Source organism: Teleopsis dalmanni, chromosome 1 (assembly GCF_002237135.1).
Source record: "Teleopsis dalmanni isolate 2A chromosome 1, ASM223713v2, whole genome shotgun sequence".
Lineage (NCBI taxonomy): Eukaryota > Metazoa > Arthropoda > Insecta > Diptera > Diopsidae > Teleopsis > Teleopsis dalmanni.
In genome coordinates, this window is record NC_051846.1 from 14,413,046 (window position 1) to 14,436,980 (window position 23,935).

The 23,935-nt window shown below is 27.8% G+C and overlaps 3 protein-coding genes across 6 annotated transcripts in view; 2 read left to right on the plus strand and 1 right to left on the minus strand.

The window, feature by feature from the left end:
- The first annotated feature begins 1,840 nt into the window (after positions 1 to 1,840).
- LOC119665998 (cilia- and flagella-associated protein 299-like) lies at positions 1,841 to 2,808 on the plus strand. The gene is made up of 2 exons (XM_038075494.1): positions 1,841 to 2,197; positions 2,261 to 2,808. The coding sequence occupies exons 1-2, from the start codon at positions 1,880 to 1,882 to the stop codon at positions 2,654 to 2,656; spliced, it is 714 nt and encodes a 237-aa protein (XP_037931422.1). The 5' UTR covers positions 1,841 to 1,879; the 3' UTR covers positions 2,657 to 2,808.
- A 2,125-nt stretch (positions 2,809 to 4,933) lies between these two features.
- LOC119666775 (3 beta-hydroxysteroid dehydrogenase/Delta 5-->4-isomerase type 1) lies at positions 4,934 to 10,457 on the plus strand. Its single transcript, XM_038076380.1, has 6 exons — positions 4,934 to 5,082; positions 8,786 to 8,956; positions 9,051 to 9,215; positions 9,277 to 9,549; positions 9,613 to 9,765; positions 9,839 to 10,457. Exons 2-6 carry the CDS (start codon positions 8,803 to 8,805, stop codon positions 10,285 to 10,287), a joined length of 1,194 nt encoding a protein of 397 aa, XP_037932308.1. The 5' UTR covers positions 4,934 to 5,082; positions 8,786 to 8,802; the 3' UTR covers positions 10,288 to 10,457.
- Positions 10,458 to 22,979: 12,522 nt separating this feature from the next.
- Positions 22,980 to 23,935, minus strand: part of LOC119673259 (RNA-binding protein Musashi homolog Rbp6) — a 318,684-nt gene continuing 317,728 nt past the window's right edge. For 3 of the 4 annotated variants that reach the window (XM_038084516.1, XM_038084514.1, XM_038084519.1), the window contains one exon: positions 22,980 to 23,228. In XM_038084516.1, coding sequence (XP_037940444.1) covers positions 23,187 to 23,228 — 42 coding nt within the window. In that variant the 3' untranslated portion in view covers positions 22,980 to 23,186. Of the gene's footprint in view, positions 23,229 to 23,529; positions 23,594 to 23,935 lie in introns of all 4 variants that reach the window. The other variant, XM_038084515.1, reaches the window with a different exon arrangement.

A 23,935-nucleotide genomic window follows, 5' to 3' on the forward strand; every position in this document is an offset into this window, starting at 1 on the left:
AAAAAGCATGTTATTATATATTTTATATTGAAAAGATATTAAAACCATATCTTCCATGGTTTAAATTTATTTATAGAACATAAAACATTAATGTAAATAAATTCTTAAGTAGCTACTTAAGCTGTCTAAAGTTAACTTTAATGCAAATAATTGTATTCCAAATGTAATCTAATATGTTATTCCACTGGTAACCCGTATACGACATATTTACAGCACTGCTTGTATATTCTTGAATATATACATAAATACGTAACATAATACATTATATATTTAGTATAATATACTAAATTATTAAATACTAAATTATTAGATGATTGTTTATCGGTAGGACAGTTTCATCGAATATCTTTCAAACACTCGTAAAGCACTTTTGTACGTACTTATACAAACTTTTTTAATTAATTAGAATTTTACCACAACAGTACTTATTTTTGACCGTGTTTACATATATAAACATATATATAAATATATATATATATATATATATAGATATATGTTTTTGTACATGTAAAGTGTAAATTTGTATATTTTAAAATTTATATGTGCACAAATTTTTTAATATTATATAAGCATGTGTATTTCCACAAAGTGGAACATTGTTAGTCTGGTTTGTGGGGTACATCTGACGCAGATTCACAAAAAAGTGCTGAAATGGCATCACTAATATATAAATGAGGAATATAATATAATTATATTAAATCGGTTTATAATTATTTATTTTATAAATATAATTTTCGAACTATACATTTACAAAGGGAATAATTAATTTATAATTTTAATGTATTTTAAAGATAACACAAAAAAGACAAAATCAGTTGCCTTATATTGAAACCTATATATATGTATTTGATATATGTATAAACTCGCATATGTATAAGAAAGAAAAAATTTATAAATTTTACTAAAATTTTTGATAAATAGTTTACGAGTATACTCAAGGTACTAAAATTGTTAAAAAATAAATACTCATTTGTAAAACAATATATTTTTTAATATAGTTTATAATATAAAAAATGAAAAGTTATGAGTGGTTAACAATCAATCACTACTTTAGTTTGGATGTATAATTAATTTTTTTATGTCTTAATTATATGAAGTGTATTTGGTTGCAGTGTATTTGCAGATTGATGTAAAATAAAATATATTTAAAGACTATATAATTGCGTACAATTATTTAGTAACTATCTATGCTTAGAGTTATTCTATTAGGCTCACACCAGCACAACTATATTTTAGTTTATTTTATAGATTTCACCAGTCTATGTGGAAGCAACGTATAAATCTTGATTTTGATTAGTCAGGAAGTGTACTGAGTCAGTTCATTCTTACAACTATTTATTCAACAAAGTATATGGCCATCGCAACAATTCTTTACTCCCGCTTAGAGGAATTCGGACAATAGAGGGAAGATTTGCCGATATCGTACCATGGTGATTAAAAGAATTAATAATTTTATAATTGCCAAGATATTGATTGTCTAGTATTTCGAGGGTCCACCAAATGAGGTGCACCCATTCTAAAAAACACTAAATAACAAAAGTGATATAGATTGACATGTTTTTCGAGGGTCCACTGTATAGGTGCTAGTAGCCACGGACTCCATTTAATTACAATTCATAATTCAATTTTCGAAGGTCTTTACCCTGTTCGAAGATAGGGTAAAGGTGCTAGGTGCTAGATGATAGTACCGATGGTACCGACTACATTAATATACATTTTGATTATGTTACAAGCTTTAATTTCAACTAACAAAGAATTGATCTATTAAAAACTATTCATTGAGATATAATTCATTTTATTAAATTATCAGTACAAATGCAATATTAAATATTTTTTTTTTGTTGAGTATATATATATTTTAAACAAACCACATATCAAAATGAGTGGATCAATTGAAGCAGATAAGTATCTGCTTGATTGTGATACATATGCAGACTACTTGGATCTTTTTAGCACACTCCAGGATTATCACTACTTACGCCACTCTCACATACGTCACCAAATAGTTACTTTAGGGCATCGCGTCAGTAAGGTTTTAACTCCGCAAGAATTTGAGGATCGTAAACAATACGTTAGTCTTACTTTATATCCCATACAGAAGACATGGAAATTATTTAGTTTAAAAATACCTATTTCGGATCCTTTTTTAAAGGCGATGGCGCTACGTGAAAGACCTAATGCTCAAAATATGTTATCGGTACATAATCTATACAATCTACATATTATATGTCTATATGTTTATGTAATTGAATTATTTTAGACTATAATCTGGCTTGAATATCAACGGGCAAATGGTCAGGAAATTAGTGGCTATATTGATTTCAAACAAAGTCTCACCGATGCTAATAATAATGAGCGTAATCACCTTGACTGGTTTGCTATCTTTAAAGGTGAGAAAATGCTGCGTCCGAGAAAAACTGATCTAAGCTATTCCAATTGGCAAAAACATTTCATCATTCATAATGACTCTAAAAATTATAAAATTATGCACGATGGAGAATTGGGTGTGCTTTTTATGCATAAAGGTGATCACAAGACAATATGTGTGGATATCAATCAACCACTTCATAAGGAAAATTGTTATCGGGAAATGGTCTATTCACGTAAATATGGATACGTTACTTTCTATGATCATATCGTCCGTAGGAAGTTTTAAAATTGCATTTTGTAAACTTAAATTTTATAAGTATTTAATAAATTTTTATTTTACTTGTGGCTAACAATGAATTTATAATATACATTTCCTCTGATTATGAGTTAAGATTACATTTAGGCTAAAGTCCTTCTAACTAAAACATAATAAAAATATTCAGCCTTAAATAATTAAAATATTAAATAATTTTTTGTAGAAATAGTGTATTGTTAAGTACTAATACTACATATTACGATAAGTAGTTGGAACTATGATCCAACATCACTCGTAAGTAAGAATAGCTATAATCTTTAAAATTTTTATGATATGTTAATTTTATCAACATATTTATTATGCAAATAGAAAATATCTGTTTGTTTGAGTGTAAGGTCCTTCGCGATTGCTCCAACTAAAAGCGCAAGCTTATAAGGGATGGCAAGTTTATTTCAAACTCTATGCTTAACGCTAAACCTCAGATTACACATATCGGAAATACACACTGGCACTCGTTTGCAGTTACCTTACAGGGTTATATGACTCACTTTCTGACGTCCTCAAACTTAGCACCCCATCACATGACTTGTATAAGTCTCCGCAATACTTTGATAAATTGCAGTCAGGTGCTTCCATCATTCTTCTCTTTAAACTCGGCTTACACGGTTAAAAGTCTACAAGTATCCTACCAACCGTGCCAGCTTATAACCTCACCACCTTCATTTACATGTGTACTCCCTTAAATATTATTCATGATCTCTGACTAAAATGAACTCAGTTTTCTGTGTACTAAGTCAATTAACGTTCTAACTCTTCTCTAATTACTGTAATGAGATTTTCAATGCTTTGATCTCCATGACACAGTGACTGAAATCTTCCGTTTTCTTTCAAAAGAGAAAGAGTTGGTTTTAGAGATGGAAAATGAATTCTGGAACAAGTTCAGATTTATCATCACTGATTGGGTTTCTAATTAGATACGCAATTGTTGAGAACTACTTTTCAAAGATAGGATTTAAGCACACCAATATCTAAAGGTACTGGGAAATTCACAAATACTTGACAAATTTATGTACACATGTCCAGAAAGCTGATTAGTACATCCATATCAATTTCACTGAACTAAATGAGGTGTTTAATCTTGAAAAAAGAATTATGCTTACATTTAATTATAACTTTATCGTTCTATAAATGCTGATAGCTGCCTTAGCTTAAATAGATCTGAGTTCAGATCGCACTTTTGCTAACAACTACCTCTCTAAGAAAGCATTAAACGATATCAATATTTAAAGATTTCGGAAAATGCACAAACGTTTGACAATCCTATCTGCACATGTCCAGAAAATTGATTCAATACCTTCATATGACTAACTGAAACTGAAGCAAGCACGATAGTAGTGTTTGTAAGGAAAATACTCAGAAAAATGTTGGGCCCCGTGAACGAAAACGGGATGTATCGTATAAGATACGCCCACAAGTTAGAACGGCTGGCTGAAGGTGATACAACCAGCAGAAGAAGAGAGCGACCAAGAAAACGATGGAAAGACATGGAAAGAACGATGGAAATTAACATAAGAAATTGGAAAACTAAGTCAAATAATAGAGAACAATGAAAGGATGTTGTTAAACAGGCTTAGGTTCTACATGAACTGTATAATCACAGATGATGATGATATGACTTTCACTGAACTAAATAAGGTATGGAATTTTGAACGTGATTCGTAATTTGGTAGAACAATTCAATGAATATGTATAGCTTTCACAATAATTTAAATCTTCCATATTAGCTTTACTTTCAGCCGCGGTAACATTGGAATTCAAAGCTTGAATATATATTACTATCTACTATTATCTTTTCCGGTATTAATGATACCTATTACTAAAATCCATTGTTAGCCAATTCTCAAATCCCAAACGTCTTTACTACTCTTTATTTCAAGAGATCTGTTTTAATTTCTTCATTGTTAATTAGGAAACATCAACAAAGCTCATCAAAGTTATACTTTCGTCGCTACCCTCGTACCCTCGTTTAGCAGAAAATCTGAAACCAATATTATTTTTGGTACTCACAACTAAAGGTTTGCTTGGAAAGACGGTACTTAGTCTATTCTCTGTTCGCTCAGTTAGCTTCCAATGCGTTAAGAGCGTTCATTTGTTCGCGTCATTGGCAAAACAAGCGCGAACTAACACGCGATGTTGTTGAAAACAAAAGTGATGAAATTGCAGCGGCAGTGCAGCGTCGATCGTCGAGCGTCGAGCGCGAGCGTTAAGCGGAAGCACGTTAACAGTAGGTTTTGGAATTCTGTCCGCTCTTTGCATAGATCGATCGCTGTGCGCGTTGAGCTTTTGAGTCTGCTTTTGAGTCTGGGTTACGATCCGCACGCGTTCAGTTTCTTTTCACAGTGCAAAGTTGTTGGACGCTCAGTAAGCTAAGCGCATAACTCGCATAAATCTCGTTGGTAAATATTTTGCATCCTCGCTCACTTCTTTCGTGTCCATAATTAATCCATGATACGGCTTAGCTTAATATTTGACCGTTACCAAATCGCCTTCAATGCAAAAACAATTTTCAAATTTGTGTTTTAGTTTTGTTTTTGTTGTTGTAATATTCATACAAAGACGGCCAAGTGTTCAAAAACCAGTTTGATAATTATTATATTCGTTGTTGTTGTTGTTGTTGTTAGTATCTTGTATCTTGTATTGATACATTGTAGTGTTGTTGTTGTTGTGTTTGTTGCTGTTATGCATTTCGTTAGTGTTACGTGCGAGTGTTTGAAATAACTTTGACCTGCACCGACCCTGGCCAAAATAAGCACATAAAAAAAATTAATCTGAAAAGAAAAACAATAAATAAAAATATGACGAAGAAGAAGAAGACGAGAAACGAGTCTCACAGTCAAATTATTGCAATCACACGCCATACGCATTGAGAAGTAGTAAAAATGTATTGATCAACTTGACCAACTTGACCAAGTTAACAGAGTAAATCTTTAAAACAGATTGTGTTCATATTGAATGAACTTGGTCTGAAATAAGCCTTAAACCTGGTTCTTTATATCTCAGTTTGCATTTTTTTTATTGCAAATTGGAAATTACTTCATTTCGTAATGTGTAAAGTGGCTATCATGTCCATGATCCAACAGTCTCTCTAAGTCCAGAATCACAGCTAAGACAAGTAAATAATAAAGCATGACTGTTGCAGCTCATTAGAACGTTGGAACTACATGGATTACGACATGGGTTACGATAAATAAAAGGTTTAAACCCATCATGCCATAGAAATGCTCACTGTTGATTTCGAAAACAAGATTTGCATAAAAGTTATCTCAAAGATATTCATCTCATCCGTAGGAAATGAGTTACAACGAAAATTTTGTTAAGATGGGAAAAAAGTTTTAAACGAAAAAGAGTGAAGATTGCTATAAGGAAATGAATTGCATATAATAATAAAAAACCGATTATTATAATATTATGTAATTTTTACAAAGATTTAATATCAATTTTAACTGTTGAAAATTATGTGAACAGATAAAAATTAGGTGTAAGATTGTTGGGTGATTAGGTAGATAAACCTCGTCGACTGAGACCATGTATAAACCTGATCCTCGTCGCAATAACAGATGAAGTGAATCTACAAAAGGTTAGGTTTAGTTAGGTTACACTGATGATCCCTAGTGGATCCACTTTGGGCTATTGGCCCATTGTGTTACCGTATATATAGGATAAACTAGGGGTTTAAGACCATCTAAAACCTTTGGCGAAGTACAAAAGCTTAATATATATCAACTATTGTCTGTTGAGTTTTTTTCGTTGCTTTTGTAAATAAATATGTTTTCTTAGCATTCTTAGCAAATTATACTTTGTGAGAACTTTCAGATAATTACCAATATTACCAATATTTTTTCGTGGTCTTCAAAGAAAATGCATTATTCTAGACAAAGTATACTCTTTAAGAGCTTTACGAAGATTTCAGTATCAATTGTCAATATTTCTTCGTGGCCCTCAAAGAAGGTTTTCAAGAAATGTAGTTGTTTTGGACTACAAGTGAAAGTTTAATAATGCTTTCTTTTTCTCTTAGCATAAGTCGCAAAGATCGTCAGCAGAGTTCCTAGTTTGGCTACGAACAAGGTAATATTTAGACGATTTTTGGATAGAATATAATGTTGGAAAAAATGTGTTCATGCGAAATAAGTAAATAACAATATACCATAGAACAACTTTCAAACAATGATTTATTTTATAAAATTTAAGAATATCTTATTTGATATTTGAACCATTATGTTATAATAATTAGATAGTATTAAAATGTTGGGTGTGAAAAATATGTTAAATATGACTTACAAAAGCAGTATAACGTAACTGACATATAACAGCTATATAGCTGAAATGGTTGTCATAATCAAAACCATTATTACAATAAAAAAGCTGTTAAAAATCACTATTAAATCTTAATGACTATGGAGGCCACTTTAAAAATAAAAAGATCAACTACTGGATAAGATGACATAAACTAGCAAAAAAGTGTTCGTATAATATCATTAGGATGAAATCATGGAAGTTGGAAGCCACTTTAAATATAGAAAGATCAACAACTGGCTAAGAGGACACATAGCAGCTAAAAAAGTTTTCGAATTGTGTCATTAGGATGAAATCATCGAAGTTGGAGGTCACTTTAAAAATAGAAAGATCAACTACTGGATAAGATGCAACAAACTAGCAAAAAAGTGTTCGTATAATATCATTAGGATGAAATCATGGAAATTGGAGGCCACTTTAAATATAAAAAGATCAACTACTAGATAAGATGGCACACACCAGCTAAAATAATGTTCATATAGTATCATCAGGATTAATTCATGGAAGTGAAAGACTCTTAAAAGTGAAAAGATTATATGCTGAATAAGATGTCAAAGCTACGAATTTTTGACTGGTGTCAGCGCACGAAATGTAGACACGACTTGTGGAGGATGATAAATGCGTCCTCCAACTAACTAAGATATGCGAAAACAATAAAATACAGAATAAAAGTATTTCTGTACTAGTCTTCTTTAGTCGAAGTGGACAAGCGTGATGATAACAAGATAGTAAAATAATTCAATTTTTACTAAAAGACTTGCATATTTGCGTATAATCCACGCAATATGTTAGTTTATTGTTTGAGAACTGAATAACAATTATGTATCTAATAGTCTTTCATAAAACAGAGAGATGTACTATTTCATATGTGTATATTTATGCATATAGTTTCACAGAAATTGAAATAAACAGATTAGATATTGAAATATGTCTAACAACAGGAAATGTTGAGATCTCTTTGACTACCTAGTGTAGTAATCACTGAGTTCCTTAGTTGGATGATTATCTACTGAACATTACTCAACATTGTGTACATGATCTAAGGCGGAAGATGAGTTTTGGTAAAATATTTAATAATTTTAATAACGCAATTAATCTCATTATAATGATTAAATTCATAATAAGCGAAAGTAAGCAGCAGTTGGCATATGCCAAAAAAACAGTTTCTTTAATTTGTATCTTAATTTTTCAGACGGTTTCTTTTGCATAACCACTGATGGCAAAGAGATCGTGTTTGAAAGTATACATTTTGAAATAGTATTTTGAGAAGGTATTTTGTGCCACTCTTGCTTCTTTTAACGCAAGCTATTAATTAAGAAATAAATAACGTATCAATTTCATAATGTATCTGATAAATATTTTCTGCTCGACTTTAAGTGCTACAATTAGAAATATTGCAAATTTTTCTACTTTACGAAACCGATTAAAATAATTTCACAGGTTCTGACAAAACTGACTGCTAAGTCCTCATATGTTGTAAGTGATTTAGTTTCTTTTAAATAAAAATGTTTATATCAAACTATAATTTAAGGCAATTAGTAATTTATTTACACTATATTTAAAATTTTTAATCGACCAGTCAACAACGACTTTATTAATATTAATTTTTTAGCAAATCGGATTTTGTGTGTTCTATAATAATTAGTCATATAAAGTCAGAGCAGTTTGAAAAATTAACTTGACTATCAATTATCGCAGCTCTGAATTTGCATCTCAATACACAAGATATTCATATTAAGTCATATTAACTGGCACTGGCACTGTTAAGTAACTTTAATTGAAATACTAACATTTTTGTTTTGGTAGATACAATATTTTCCAAAATGACAACAAAGAGCCAAGGCGAGGTAGTTTTAGTTACCGGTGGAAGTGGTTTTATAGGTCAGCATTTAATTAAACAGCTTTTGCGTGATAGAGAAGGTTTGGGCATAGCTGAAGTGCGCTCACTGGATATTGCGCCGTATAAAGATACAATTGGTAAGAGCAAAAACGTCAATTTTTTTTCAAATTTTTAACTGAAGCAACACCGAATGAATGAGTTATTTAGTGATATTGTTCATCTTTTGAGTAGGAAATCCAGTGGAAAAGCAGATACGTACTTTTGTCGGTGACATTAATGATGCAGAATCTGTGTCCAATGCTTTCAAAGGTGTGGATTGTGTGTTTCACGTAGCTGCTTTAGTTAGCATAGAATATCCACCAAATTATGAAGAACTAGAACGTGTTAATGTAGATGGTATTGTAGAATAGTTTGTCATAAGAATATAAATAATCTTAATAATCCATACTTTTTAAAGGTACACGTTCTGTTGTGGACTTGTGTGTGAACAATAATGTCAAAAGACTGATTTTTACCAGTTGTGCATCGGTGTGCGTTATTCCCTTTAAAGGTAGCACTTTCACAATTGTGATCAATCAGACTGAATCCAAAGCAGCTACACCAGCATTTGATGCACAAAAATTGGACGAATATGACAAATCATTTCTCATACCCGGTTACTCATCTTCTAAGTTGAGAGCAGAGAAAATAGTGCTAAACGCCAATGGCACGCTTTTATCCAATCGTCAAGGTACGCATGTATAAACTAAATGTAATTAATAAATTTTCTTTATCATAACAATTTTTATCACAGATTATCTTAGCACTGTTGCTCTACGTCCTCCATTGACTTACGGCGAGGGTGATTCTCATTTTGTTCCCCAAATGTTTGATTATCTCTCAAAGCGTGGTTTCACCTACCCACGTATAGCGGGTGCTGGTGGCAAGCATCAGTTGGTTTATGCAGGTAACTGCTTTAAACAATAAAAAAAATGTACTATCCAAAGCACTTAATTAATTTACATTTAAATAAATTGCAGGTAATGTTGCTTGGGGTCATATTTGTGCTTACAAAACATTGAAGTCCAATCCAAAGGCTATCGCTGGTTTGCCAGTCTTCGTTACTGATGACACGCCTGTCAATGATGTCTCACGTTTCATACAAAAAATGGCAATACTAGGACAAAACTTCAAAGTCAATCAATCCGTGTGGTATATACCACATTTTCTCTTCTTCTTTTTCGCTTTTATGACTGAACTGATCGTGCAAATCTTGTATCCTTTCACAAAATGGAAGCTATCATATTCCTTGCGTGCAATCAGCTCTTTCACAGCTTCTGTGCTTATGTTTAATCGGTTACGTGCTTCTATACACATGGACTACACACCTTTGGTGGAGAGTGAAAAATCTTTGGAACAGAGTGCGTATTGGTATTCAAAATGGTGGAAGGAAAATGGCGCCAAAAAACGGGTTAATCGAAATAGTTAATTTTATAGCCAATTTATCGGTTATTAAAGTTTTTGTTGTATATAATTTAATGTTGACTGTTTGCAGTGCTTTGTTGTAGTATTAATAATGTATTTTGTTAACAATTGTTATTACCTTCGAATATTTGGAATTGGTTTCAGTTCAAAATTAAAAATTCTTATTTTATAATAGAAAAGGTACATGATATTAAAATGTGTATATATTATTTCTAAGATAAGTAATAAGTTATATATTCTTAAAAATTTTATACTTAGGTACATAATATTATTAAGTACCATGAGTAGGTAATCAGTTCTTCCTTTTATACTTATTGTTGATGGACTCAAAATGTTTTTAATCTTTATATTAAAATACCGCAGCTCTCTATGGAATGATGTGTTAGTTTTCATTTCTTTGTAAACAGAACAAACAGAACATGACCACTAAACAACACTTAAAATTAGTCCCGCCCATTGGTTTAGTTAATTCAATCGGGGTCTCGGATTGCTCATGAACATATTTAAAGAAGGACATAGATCTATGGATCTATTCTATCTATTTAATAAATTTAGATTAATTTATTTTGAATTAATCATTTTAATTTAGAAGTATAAATTTCCAACTATCGGCTGTCTAGAAGACGAAACAGTAAGCAGGAACAGTTCTCAGTCGAGAAGATGAAATTGCTATTAAAATTTATTACTTTCTATGCAAAAGTATATTTTTCTGCAAAGATAACTTTTTGAAAAAAAAAATGTTTTTAATAAGAAACAACCATTAAGTTCGTCTATTTGGCACGATATAACATCAACATATATAAGGGATTTATCTTGCCATGCTTCTGATCTGATTCTGGACATATATGAAACTCAGATGATACCTGATTTATCATATGCTTTGTTAAGGTTTGCCACTTCACTATATGGATCGTTTAACAACCGCTGAATGTGCTAAATTTGTGAGTTATAAATACTTGTGCATTTCCAATACATCCAGGAATTGTTAATAGAGTACCTACCTTAAATATTACTGATTCATATAATGTTGGCATGAACTGACTTTTGAGCTTCATTATTAATCAGTGATCAAAGAAGGTGTTTCATTTTTCTTTAAAAAATATTTTTTAGAAAAAAGATTTTCGACATCAGATTCACTAAACTAGCACTTCTTAAAATACTAAACTTTTACCTGTAAAACGTTTAGTTAGTTAGTTGTGGTGAAGGAAGGAACGAGTCCTTCTCGTAATAGTGGGTGGTACAGAGAAGGTCAAGCTAGAATCAGCCAAGGCAAGAATCTGGCCAATGCTAATGCTAGAGATCTCGCCGAGTGTACCTTCTGCTCAAAAAGTATCCGGATTTTGTCGTTTGTTAACTACTCCTTCAGTAATAGACCTTTTTTTGTTATGTTAGTACAACCTTTCTTGACATATGGTACAAATTTGAGCGCCATCTATCGATTAGTTTCTTTACAACAGCTGTTACGGCACCACTGTCATCGCTCAGACACCATATTCGGCAGATCTGGATCCGTGCGACTTTTTTCTGTTCCCGAAATTCAAATTGCCCCTTCGTGGTAAGCGTTTTGAGTCGATTGAATCGGTAAAAGAGAATTCTCCGAAGAAACTAAAAGCCATACCTTCACAGGCCTACGAAAAGTGTATTGAAGATTGGGTTAAGCGTTGGCATATGTGTATCTGACTGACTATGTTTGAGCGTACCGCTACCATTGATGAGTAGCCCATGTAAGTATACAAGCATTCTCTTGATTACATTAATGTATCTGAAAGCAGTAAATCCACAATTCGCCTATGGAAGGATTAAAATAAATAGACGAGGGTGTTTTTTTTTTGTTTTGAACAATGTTCATATATTTTATTTTATTATTTGCTTTAGAGATTTTTTATTTTATTTATCTTATATACTAAATATTAAATTTATTTATTAATTTATTTAATTACTCTTAAACTGTTTCAAAATCATTCCATATAATATATACCATATATTTATATATATATATGTACTTATATATATATATTTAATATTTATAAGTTTTTAATATTTTTGCAAATACATTTTCCATTTTCTGTTTTCTATTTTTTATCTTCATCTTTCACTTTTATTTTTCACAAAAGAAATTAGAATTAAATTTTCTTGCCTTTGAATTCAAGTTCGCTACATTCTTATCCTTACAAACAGACGGGCACGTTGTGAACAAAAATTTCTTAAGTAAATTTTTCTTCAAGTTTTTTCATTGCGAATACATAAGCGGTATTGTGTTTTTATATCCGTGTCTGTATCTGTATCTGTATCTGTATTTGTATTGGGATTAGTGTCCATATATTTGTATCTGTGTGACTTCATGTGTCGATTCATGTAGTTCAATTGTTTCAGATTGATTTCTTCAGATTGATTTAAACTGAATTTGTATATTTGTTTTGTTGTTATTTTAGTTGTAGTTGTGGTTGTTGTTGTTCTTCTTCCTGTTGTTGTTGTATTTACGTTTTTCACACCCAATCGAGTGCTTAAATTTGTTGAAATGTTTTAAGTAAAAAATGTTGCTGCCGCTCTTAACCCTTAAACGACCACTTAGGGACTTGCTTGTAATTGTAAAACGTTAAGAGTTTTGCTATGGTTTATTTTGTTAATTTAGTTTTGTGTTTTTCAAAGTTTTGTATTTTTACAAATTTTTTAATTAATTTTTACTGTTTGTATTTTTTATATTTTACTCTTCATGTATTTTGTTTTTATTTGACTTTTATTTTTATTCATTTTAATTTTTATTTTGTGAATAATAAACTTAATTTTAGTTATATTTAAATTGTTTACAAATTCGTTTCTGCTTTGTGTGTATCTTGTTAATAGTTTTTCTTTTATTTATTGTTAATAATATTTTATATTTTCACTTTTTACAATATTTTTTAATTAATAAAAATTCTTTACTTTCTTAAATGTTTGTTTTTGTTTTTGTTTTGGTTTTTGTTTTAACTTTTATTTTAATATTTTTATTTTTTTTGAAAAATTAACAGTAAACATATTCCTTGTATAGTTGTTGTATTTTGTAGATGTGATTTAACAATAATTGTCATATTTACACAATTATATAAATGTATACATGTATATTTTAGTAATTTTATAATTTTTTTATAACATTTTCATGAATTTTTTGTTGGTTTTTTATTTTTGCTGTTAGCAATTACAAACTGACATAGCAGTACTTGCAAGACAGACCGAAGCGCTAATTTTGTTGCTTTTAACCCTTTGGTGTCGTTGATGGTCTGAGATGGTCTGAGATGGTCTGCCGAGATGGTGTACTGCAGTAATGGAGTATAAAAACCAAAAAATTACTTCATAATACTTCACTTCTTAGCATATTTTGTTTTAATGGTTATAATAATATTTATTTTTTTAATACAATATCTTCTATATTAAAGTATTTTCTCATCATTTCTTCATTAGAGATATAAATCATTGATTTGAAGTTTATATTTTCATTCTTATTAAATATAAATTTAAGTATTTTTATTCATAATATTTTTTTTTTTAAATCCATTATAAGAAATCTATGAGTTCTTATCACTATTACATATATAGAAGTATATATAATCTAATCATATCATTCCTGTGTATAAAGTATTAAAAGGATTTTGTTTAAGATTTTAATTCATATCTTTTGTAAATACAATTTACTTCTCCTTAATAAGTATTTATAATAATCAAGTTTTTTAGTATGTATAGTGTAAAATATATATTTATTTTTATATATATATAAATATATATATATAAGATATTGTCAATATAGTGAAGGTGTTTGTCAGAGCAATTCTGCGGTCACAGTCCTCACTGTGCACGCATAGAATTTTCAATAGCAAAAATGTGTCAGGCTGTGTCTTGGGGAAACACTTTCACGGTAGAGAGGGGAGAGTACACACATATAATTTTAAATACTGAAGCGTATAAATTTACAGTTTTTTTTTATTTGGATTTCATAAATTTTAACTTAGCTTCATACATTTTTTTCAGTGTATGCTTAAAATTTCATTAAATTTCATTAAACTTTGTTCATAGCTTACAAAATAGAAAAATTATAAAAACAAAGCAATGATAAGATGAAATTAGAAATAATTTTTACAATAACTATATTTTCAATAATATTATAAAATGTAAATACTTAAAATAACTATAATGTATTTCAAGTATAAGCATATTTTTCATAATTTTTTTATTTTATAATATTTTATTTAACAAGAAATGATATGTACTTAATTAAAAAATACAATATTCTATAATTTACTAAATAAAATTAGTTACGCTTGTACGCATACTTTTTGCGCGTAGTGTATTTATTTTAATTTTTGTGTAAATTATTATTAATTATTTTTAATTGTATTTATATTATTGAGAGATTTTATATTTAATTGTTTATTATTTGGCCTAAATTGACTTTAAAATGGGAAAATATTTTTTTATTCTCCCAAGATATAAACTTCAAGTATTAAAGCTTTTACGTGGCAACGCCCACATTTAGGGCGGCCTCTTTTGAAAAAGGTGAAAAATAGAATTGAAATGAAAGTTTCATATATAATAGGTTATATATAATTTTTATTTGGTACTTATAAAATTTATTCATTTATTTTAAATATTTTTAAATCGTTAATTGACTAAAATTGATTCTGTTTAAGGACGATATTTGATGATTTTTGTTTAACGACGGTCGAGACATACGCAAAAGTTTAACTATTGCCAACGGCTGGGATGATAAGGTTAAATCTTTATCTTCACTTGATGTATGCTAGTATGTATGTCTTCAAATTTGCGGGCTGTACTTACAGTTCTGTCTGAAATGTCAGATACATTTGCTTAAAAAATGGCTTTGAGGCACCTTTTCTGTGTCCAACTATTATGAAGCGAAATTCTTGTAAATTGTGTAAAAAATAGGTTTAGATTTGCAACCTTATAACACAAAATAACCAGTTTAAATATATAAAATACTGTGATTCCTAAATGAAGAGAGAGCACTGTAAATAAAATCTTTGGAGCTCACAATATCGAATAGAGATAAATTGAGATCATGATTAATCTTGTTCTCAATACTTGTATACTTGCATATGGTTGTATATCCAGAGTTTTAAGTGTTTAGATGAATGTCTTAAGTCATCCATTAAAAACAAAATAATCTTCGTTGGAAGCGATGTATAAATATCTGGTGTATTTTATTTACTAAGTTATAAACTTGGGAAACGATCTATTTCCAAGATTATATGCGGATCAGCGTTTAACTCTTAGAATACTTTCCATTGGGTTTAAAAAAGGTCACAACTTTTTAAGATTATTTAATCAATCAGAATGTAATCAAACACAAATCGAAATCCTTGCTCTGGATTTGATGAGTTTAGTAAGCGGGTAAGATAGCAATAGAGCAAATTGTTGCTATTTTGCACTATTACATATTACTCAGTTACCGAACTCGTTACTCAACATTGTGTTTATCACTATCGTCTTTTTAGTCACAAAAACAAATATATGTGATCACTGACCTATTTCTTAATTTCATAGAACAATAATTAACGCGCTTTAATTCAAGGACAAGAGCACTTATGAGAGAAACATGTTAAGCATTTCTTAATCGCTCTCTATCACTAAGTGTAATCATAGGTCTTACGCTCATAGGAGCACACAGATGCATCTTTACTTTAACCCGTATGTGTTAGAGTATAAGTCTATATGAAGCAGGAGTAATTAATTTAATTTTTCCTTTTCTCATTTATAGGTAGCGAGTGTTACAGTGCTCTCTTTGCTTTAATGAAGACATCGAGCAATTGAAGAATTTTCTTATCAACTTTTTCACTCGAAACATATTTAAATCAAAAGCGAAAATGTTAGATTAATCTCAAAACATTCAATCAGACATTTGTCCATTATGTGCCTATTATCTTCTCAATTCTCCTTGGAATATAATAGACCCTTCCCACTGTAAGTGCATTGGTGTAAATTATGGGTTTGATTATATTTTTGTTGTTTTTGTTGTGGCCTTGAAAAAATATTGTTTTTTTTGTTTTTATTTGAAATTTATTTTATTTTTAATTCATTTATTTAAAGATCATTTTTCGTAATTGAACATAGAATTAGTATACATTGTTAAGCAGAATTAGTTTATTTTTGTTTTTTAATTACTCTGTACAAAGATTTAATTTTATTCATTCTTAATATGAAATTATTTCAAATAAAATGTAAGAAAATTATGAAAAATATTTTTTGAAAAATTAAAAATAAATCAAAATATCTATAAGACAGTCATGTAGAGATTCTTTTTCTTCTTATTTGCTTAAAGTATTTATTTAAATTTATAGATAAATATGTTTGTATATTTTGTATATATCATTAAACTAATTTTGTTTTATTTTTTAATTTATTTAAATCAATATGTTTTTTTTTTTTAATATTCATATATGTGTATATATATAAGTTTATTTGTTGTTTTGAATTATTGCTTTTAGAACATTTCTTAAAAATATATTTTCTTATTTATATAATTTTTTGGTTTTATATTTTTTTTTTGGTTTTTTGGTATTTTTTTGTTGTAATAATATAACACAATTTTTTTTCCATTTTATTTGCTATATAGATTTATTTAAATATTTTCTTTTATCTTAACTTATTTAATAATTTTTAGACGCATATAGCGCTTTTATCCAATAAATTTGTGGTTTACACCAGATTAAAAATGTATTTTCAATTAAATTTTATTTGCTTATTGTTTTAAAATTATTTTTTGTTTTTATTTTTATGTATATATATGTATATATATATTTTAAAAACAATTGCTTTAGTTTTAAAGTAACAATTTTGGACAATCACCACTGATTTTTCACATTATCGTAATTTATTTTTTTTTTTTTATAAATAATTTTGTTTATATTTTTTTGTATGTATTTAAGTTATTTTTGTTTATATTTTTTGGTTTTAGTTATATTTGATTTTATTTTATTACTCTCAAAACTATCTAAGTAGACCTAAACTTCAAGTTTTCTATATGAGTTTGTTTTGGATACGACTTTTGTAAAAAGTGGATTTCATTAAGTATATAGCATAAATTATACTTTTTCGAGATGATCTTTAATCATCAAAAAATATTTAATACTTAATGATTAAGTATAGTATCTCATTTAAAATATTTTGTTTTATTTTATAAAAATTTAAAATTATTTGAAAATGAAAACTTTATTTATTTTATTAATTGTGTAAATGAACTGCTATATTTAAGATTCTTTTTGTTTAGTCCATTATAATATTGAAATGAAAATCGAAGTCCGATACTCTTATATACTCAATTCGAATTACTCTGAAAATGCTTTAATTATTGAACTAGGATTCGTTCTTTAGCATACACATTTTTATTACACTGAGATGACTTCAATTGATTAAGTTGTAATATTATTAAATCAGGAGTTAGCATTTTGAACTAGAGATCTATTGTGTCTCTACTTTTTTTCACATTTATTTTTTGAAAACCCATAAAAATGATTTAAATTTCTAAATCACTTATTTCTCTTTTTAAAAAGTTCTTACATATTACAGTTCTAAAATAATTCGATACTATTGAAAAAGTGAATATACATTATACATATAATTGTTTATATGATAAGAGAGAGTGAAAGTGTATATTACACATATAATTGTTTATATCATAACTCATATGATTGTATAATTTATGCTTTTTACAAATTCCTAAATTTTTCTAGACTTTAAGAAATCGATTGAAAAATCGATTGAAAAATCGATCGATACGCTGTCCAACAAACTCATACACCTCACTGTTTATTTTTCTGAAATTAATAAATCCTTTGCCTTGTGTACTTTATCCTATCTAAAATTTTGTAGTTTCTTCTAATAAATTTTCTTATATCATTTATGGTTCTTTTAAAAATTTTAATTGTTTATTTATAAATAATTATGATTTTTAAATAATTAATTCTTCTTCTTCGTTAGTCTCTTCGTATGCTTTACTGTGTACCAACCGGTTTCTTTCCATAAAACTCGAGTTCCATAGTTTGTTCTTCGTGGAAGGGGTACTGAATTTTACAAAATTTTGTTGGTGATGATAAGTTGAAGTATTATTAAATTCATTTTCATTCGGAAACGCCAAAGGTGTCAACTAGCGGTTGTCATCAACTTATATCCTGCAATGTATCTCATCAACGAAGTTTTTCTAAAACTCTTCAGTTCCTATTTCGGTTGTCTTTGATTTTCTTAAAATTATTTTATTATTATTTTATTATTATTTTATTTAAAATTGTTTTTATTTCTGATCAAATTGAATGCCTTCTTAATTGTTTTTTCTTTTTTTTTTTTTGTATTAAAGTGAGTTTTTGTGGCATTTTTAGGTATGTATATCAGAGTATATAATATTCATGTTATATACTCAAATGGGAAATATATGTTTTTTTCGTTTTTTCTTATGAATTATCAATATTTTTCTATATTCATATATATAATATATATATCTATGTATTTTAATGCATATTTATTTTTGTATCTGTAAATGTGATTCATTTGATTTTATGGCTGTAGATTTTTCTTTAATTATAAGTGTTGTTTACTGGTATCTCATACTTCATACAATAAACTGTTTTAGCAAAAATGTATTTCTTATTTTCTTTACAGTTTCAGTTTCAGTTTCCCAAACATAGGTTTATGTATATATAAACATATATACAAAACTCTCTTTGTTTTGTTTAAATATTTATTTATATATAATATATATATTTATATATATATATTTTAATGTGCTGCGCTATTAAAATTGGTGTTTCAAATTATTAACATTTGGTTTTGAATTATTATTTTATTTAAAAATATTATATATATTTAATTAATTTATATTTTTTCAATATATGTAAATATTTATGCAATAACTAGGATACTTCATTTGGCTCAGTGGACAGTTCATATGCCCCCGATCTAAGCGCTAGGTAGTGTTTCAAAATCAGCTACCGAAAGAGCATTTTTGGTTGAACAATTTGGCAAAGGTTCAGGAATACAATGTCTGTGTATATATCAGAGGCGAGTCAGTATATCCGTAAGTATATACATTGTCTGTATGTATGTCTGCTTACTTGCAAGTGTGTGTACGGTTTTCAGGATATAGAAGGATATCGTTTTGGTGACTACTAAACATAAATCTTATAGTTTTCTTCAAACAATGTTTTTCGTTTTTTTTTTTTTTTGATTTATAAATTTGAAATTATTTATCTGATTTTTTGGCGTTGTCCAATATTATACTTAAACACAGTAGGGATATATTTCATATATATATCTATACGTATATATCGTATCTCAATATATTTGTATAATTTATACTTTACAAATGTATTACTAAGTGTATGTGTATTGAGGGTGAAGTCTTGTGTGACTGTATGTGTATGAGAGTTATTTTATGTTAGTTTTATATAATAAATTTATTTACTTATTTATTATTTACTTAGTTTTTCTTAGAAAACAATTGCACATAAATTGGCCTGTCATTTACAATGTATCTATGTACATATGCATATACATACATATATGTGAAGTAATTATATGTTTGTATGTACGTACATGTATAAATAGTAGTATGCATTTTAAAATTAAAATATTGCATATAACAAAATTAATTTACTCATAAATTATTTATTTTGTTGTTGATTTTCGGTTACTTCTTTTTGTCTTTGTTTTTGTCTTTGTTTTTGTTGTATTGTATTTATTAAATAATTGATTCATAAAAAGATTTTGATTTTAAACAGTTTTACTTTAATAATTAATAATTTAACATATTTTTCTAACTAACTGCAATAAGTTTTAATCAATTAAACAATCAATCAATCAATCAATCAATCTATCAATAATAGAATTAATTGTTAAAACAATCAAACTGATTCAACTATGAACACAAATTGAAAAACATTCTGAAATACTTTTCATAACAGATTCAATTTCAATAAGTTTTTATAAAGATTGAAAAATAATCAATAATATCAATTATGCACTTATTAAGAATCAGCTTCTTATCAATTGGTTTCTGTGTATATATAAAAGTTAAAGTCGGTAGTCTATTTTAAGAAATACTACCTTAACATCATCGTCAAAAACTCAGAGAGTAATTTTCTTCAAGAATATCAGATATCAGAAGATCTTCATTGATATAGTAATATTTGTTGAAACTGATAAATAGATAGAAAGAAAGATAGATCAATAGAAAGATAAATGGATAGAAAGAAAGATGAATAGAATGATAGATAGAAAGATGGATGGATATATAGATACTAGTGGTAACCAGATTCAATAGTTTAATTGATGCAATAATATTTGTTGAAAGTGAAAGATGGATAGAAGGGTAGATAAATTGAACATAAATGATAGATAAATGGATAAATAGATAAACAGATGAATGAAGTGATGTATTGATAGATAAATGAATGCATAAGTACTAGTAGTCACCGGTTCCATGATTAAAAAATATTTCAATTGATGTATTATTGCTTCTATCACTATTTGCTAAATGTGATAGATGGAGAGATAGAGACCAGTGGTAAACATTTTCGTTAATATAAAATATTTTTGAACTGAAATGGAAAATGAAAAATTTTAGATGGATAGACAGAAAGTGGTAACTTGGCTTATTAATATAAAATATTTTAACTGATGTTTTAAAATAATTGATACTGATAGATGAATAGATACTTGTGATTTTCCCCTAGTTAAAACTAATTCAACTGATGTAATAATATATATCGAAATTGTGAAATAGATACATAAGTAGATATCTTTCTACTTTCTATCAGTGAAAACTGATAGATGAATATATGACAGATGGATAGATACCAGTTGTAATCTGTCTAATAAATACAGAATATTTTAACTGATGCTATAATATTAATTAAAAGTGATAAATGAGTAGAAAGATGAATGGATGGATACCAATGGGGCTCCCATTAAGAAAATAAAATATTTCAACTAATGTAAAAATATTTAATAAAAATGATAAATAAATGGAGAGAAACCCATTTTATAAGTATACAATTCATATTAATTGTACATATCTAAAACTGATGAAATATTATTTTCATTGCACTGTTGAAAACGAGAATATAATAATAGTTTATTAATTTATTCAAAAATTAAATACTTAATGAAACACATATCGTTATTCAATAGTTGGAAAAATGATATATACTAACTTACAGTGCTCCATATTTGATATATATGCATTAGATGGCATCAAGCCAGGGAAGCTGGAAGTTTGACCGACTCAAATCCACACCAATGGGTTATAATTTCATTTAATTCTTTAATTTAAATTTTCAGGATACTCTTTAGAGTATCTACTTATTGCATATCCGGGGACTAGTTCTATAAGTATTCGGTTTTTATTCTGTATTCTTCCTAGTAAATAAGACAATTATCTCAAAAATTATGAAAAATATTTTTTTACCATTGAAAAGCTTGCCCATAAAAACACGTAATTGAAAAAAAGGCTTTTTTAGGCAGATACCCATAACTTTTATATATACACTTCTGAACATTGTTCTTTAATATTAATAATAAGCTTTGAAAGAGTACTTCAAGGAAATGTTCCATTTAAATAAAAAATAAAATGCACTTGATGAAGTTGATTTTCACCACATAAATATTCAACTTTTAATATTCTCACCACAGTTGATCAATTACTGTTATTTACTTATACTGATTAAGACTTGACAATCAAAAAGCGTGAACTTTATATATTTATAAGTAAGTTTATATTAAAAATATTTAAAAATTTAAAAATGTTTTTAAAACTTCAACAAATGTTAATAGATATTATTCAGTAATTACCGAAAATAACCAAAATAACTACAAAACACTTTTGCAATTAATTCAAATAAATTAATTATTTGCATATTATTTTAATTTTGTATTAAAATTTTATTTAAATACTTAGTTTAATAATTAAAATTAAATGATAATAATTATTTAATAATCATAATAACAATAATAATAATAATAGCAATAATATTAAAACTTAAAATAATAATAATAATTGTAATAATAATTATTATAATTATATTATATTTTAATATAATTTGTTTAATTAAATTTTATTGTTTAAAAATAATTAATTTTTTTTTATAAATATTTTGGATTTGCATACTTTTTGCTCCAATTTTTCCTTTTTTATTTATTCTGACGTAAATATGATTTTGGTTTTTTCTTATAATTCGTGTATGTATCGATATATGTATATATATATGTATACATATATATACGTTTTTTAATTAAATTAATTAATAATTCATTTACTTAAAATTAGTTTAAACAATATTTTTACTATTATTGCATATAAAGTTTATAATACCGTCGCTCAAGTCAGGGAGTTCGATTGTATTTCATCGTCAAATTAATTTTAATTTTAATTTAAATTTTGTTTATTTTGTATCTTTTTTATGGGAATCCTTCTGAAAACTCTTCTCCTGCAACTTTTGCTGCATCCATGCAACTGCATAGATGCCCGGGCGCTTCTTTGGGTTTTTATGTTCAATAATAATTTTGGCTCCTCCGTGAAGCTTCGGTAATTATTCACACATTTTCATGTACTTAATTTTTTTTTAAACATTGGTTTTTGTATTTAGATAGTTTTTTGTTTGCTTTATTTATTTTATATATTTATTTATTCTTTTTTGTTTTTTGTTTCTTGTTTTTTTTTTGTTGTGGTATTAAAATTTTAAATAGTAATTCTTTTTTATCAAACCCAACATAAATAAGTTTGGGTATATATGGTTATATATATGTATGCGTGAATCTATATAATCTTCATAGTTTTTATGTAAATATGTATTTGGTGTGTTGGATTAAGCAGCGGACACTGCTTTACGGGTTTTTGTGTTTTGTTGCGGTCGGCGCCACCTTTTAATGGTATCCATTTGTAAATGCCGCAGGAATTAGTGGTCCCTGAAAATACATACAAGTTGCATAATAGTAAATAATATAGATATATGTATCTGAACAAATAAAGAAGGCAGCCAGAGCTGCCATTTTGTATATTCATAGATATTGAACATGCGACAAAAATGTATTTGCATAGATAAATAACATTTAGAGGTTAAAGAAAATTAAATTAAATTATTCAAATAATTTTCAAAATTTAAAAAATAATAACAAATTGTAAAAAATCTATTTCTTGCTACGGTATCGTATAAGGCCTTTCTACGTATTATTTGTTGTTGTTGGAACTGTTCAGAAGTGTGCCTACCTTGTGCAACTGCTTAGGTATTTCAGTCTTATATATTAGCCATCGCAAAGTTCAACGAATAAATCTGTTCAGAACGAAAGAGAGAGAGAGCAATATAGGTTTTTCCATTATTTAATTGAGTAATGCGACTAAAACTAATACTAAGTAAAAGAAGAAGTGAATAAGTCAGCACATAACGTACTCGTATGTGTGGTGTAATTGAATAACAATCAAAAAGAGAAAAATTGTTGAAAAAAGAATTACTAAAAAAAGGAGAGAGTAGAGAGAAAGAGAGAGAATTGGATCATTTGAAGACAGTGTGCGATTAATTTTGTTATGTCCATTCTAAGACTCAGTGCAATTTACTTAAATATGTTATATGCGGGTTACTGGTCTTCTGAAACCAGTTACTCTTTTATGATGTTAA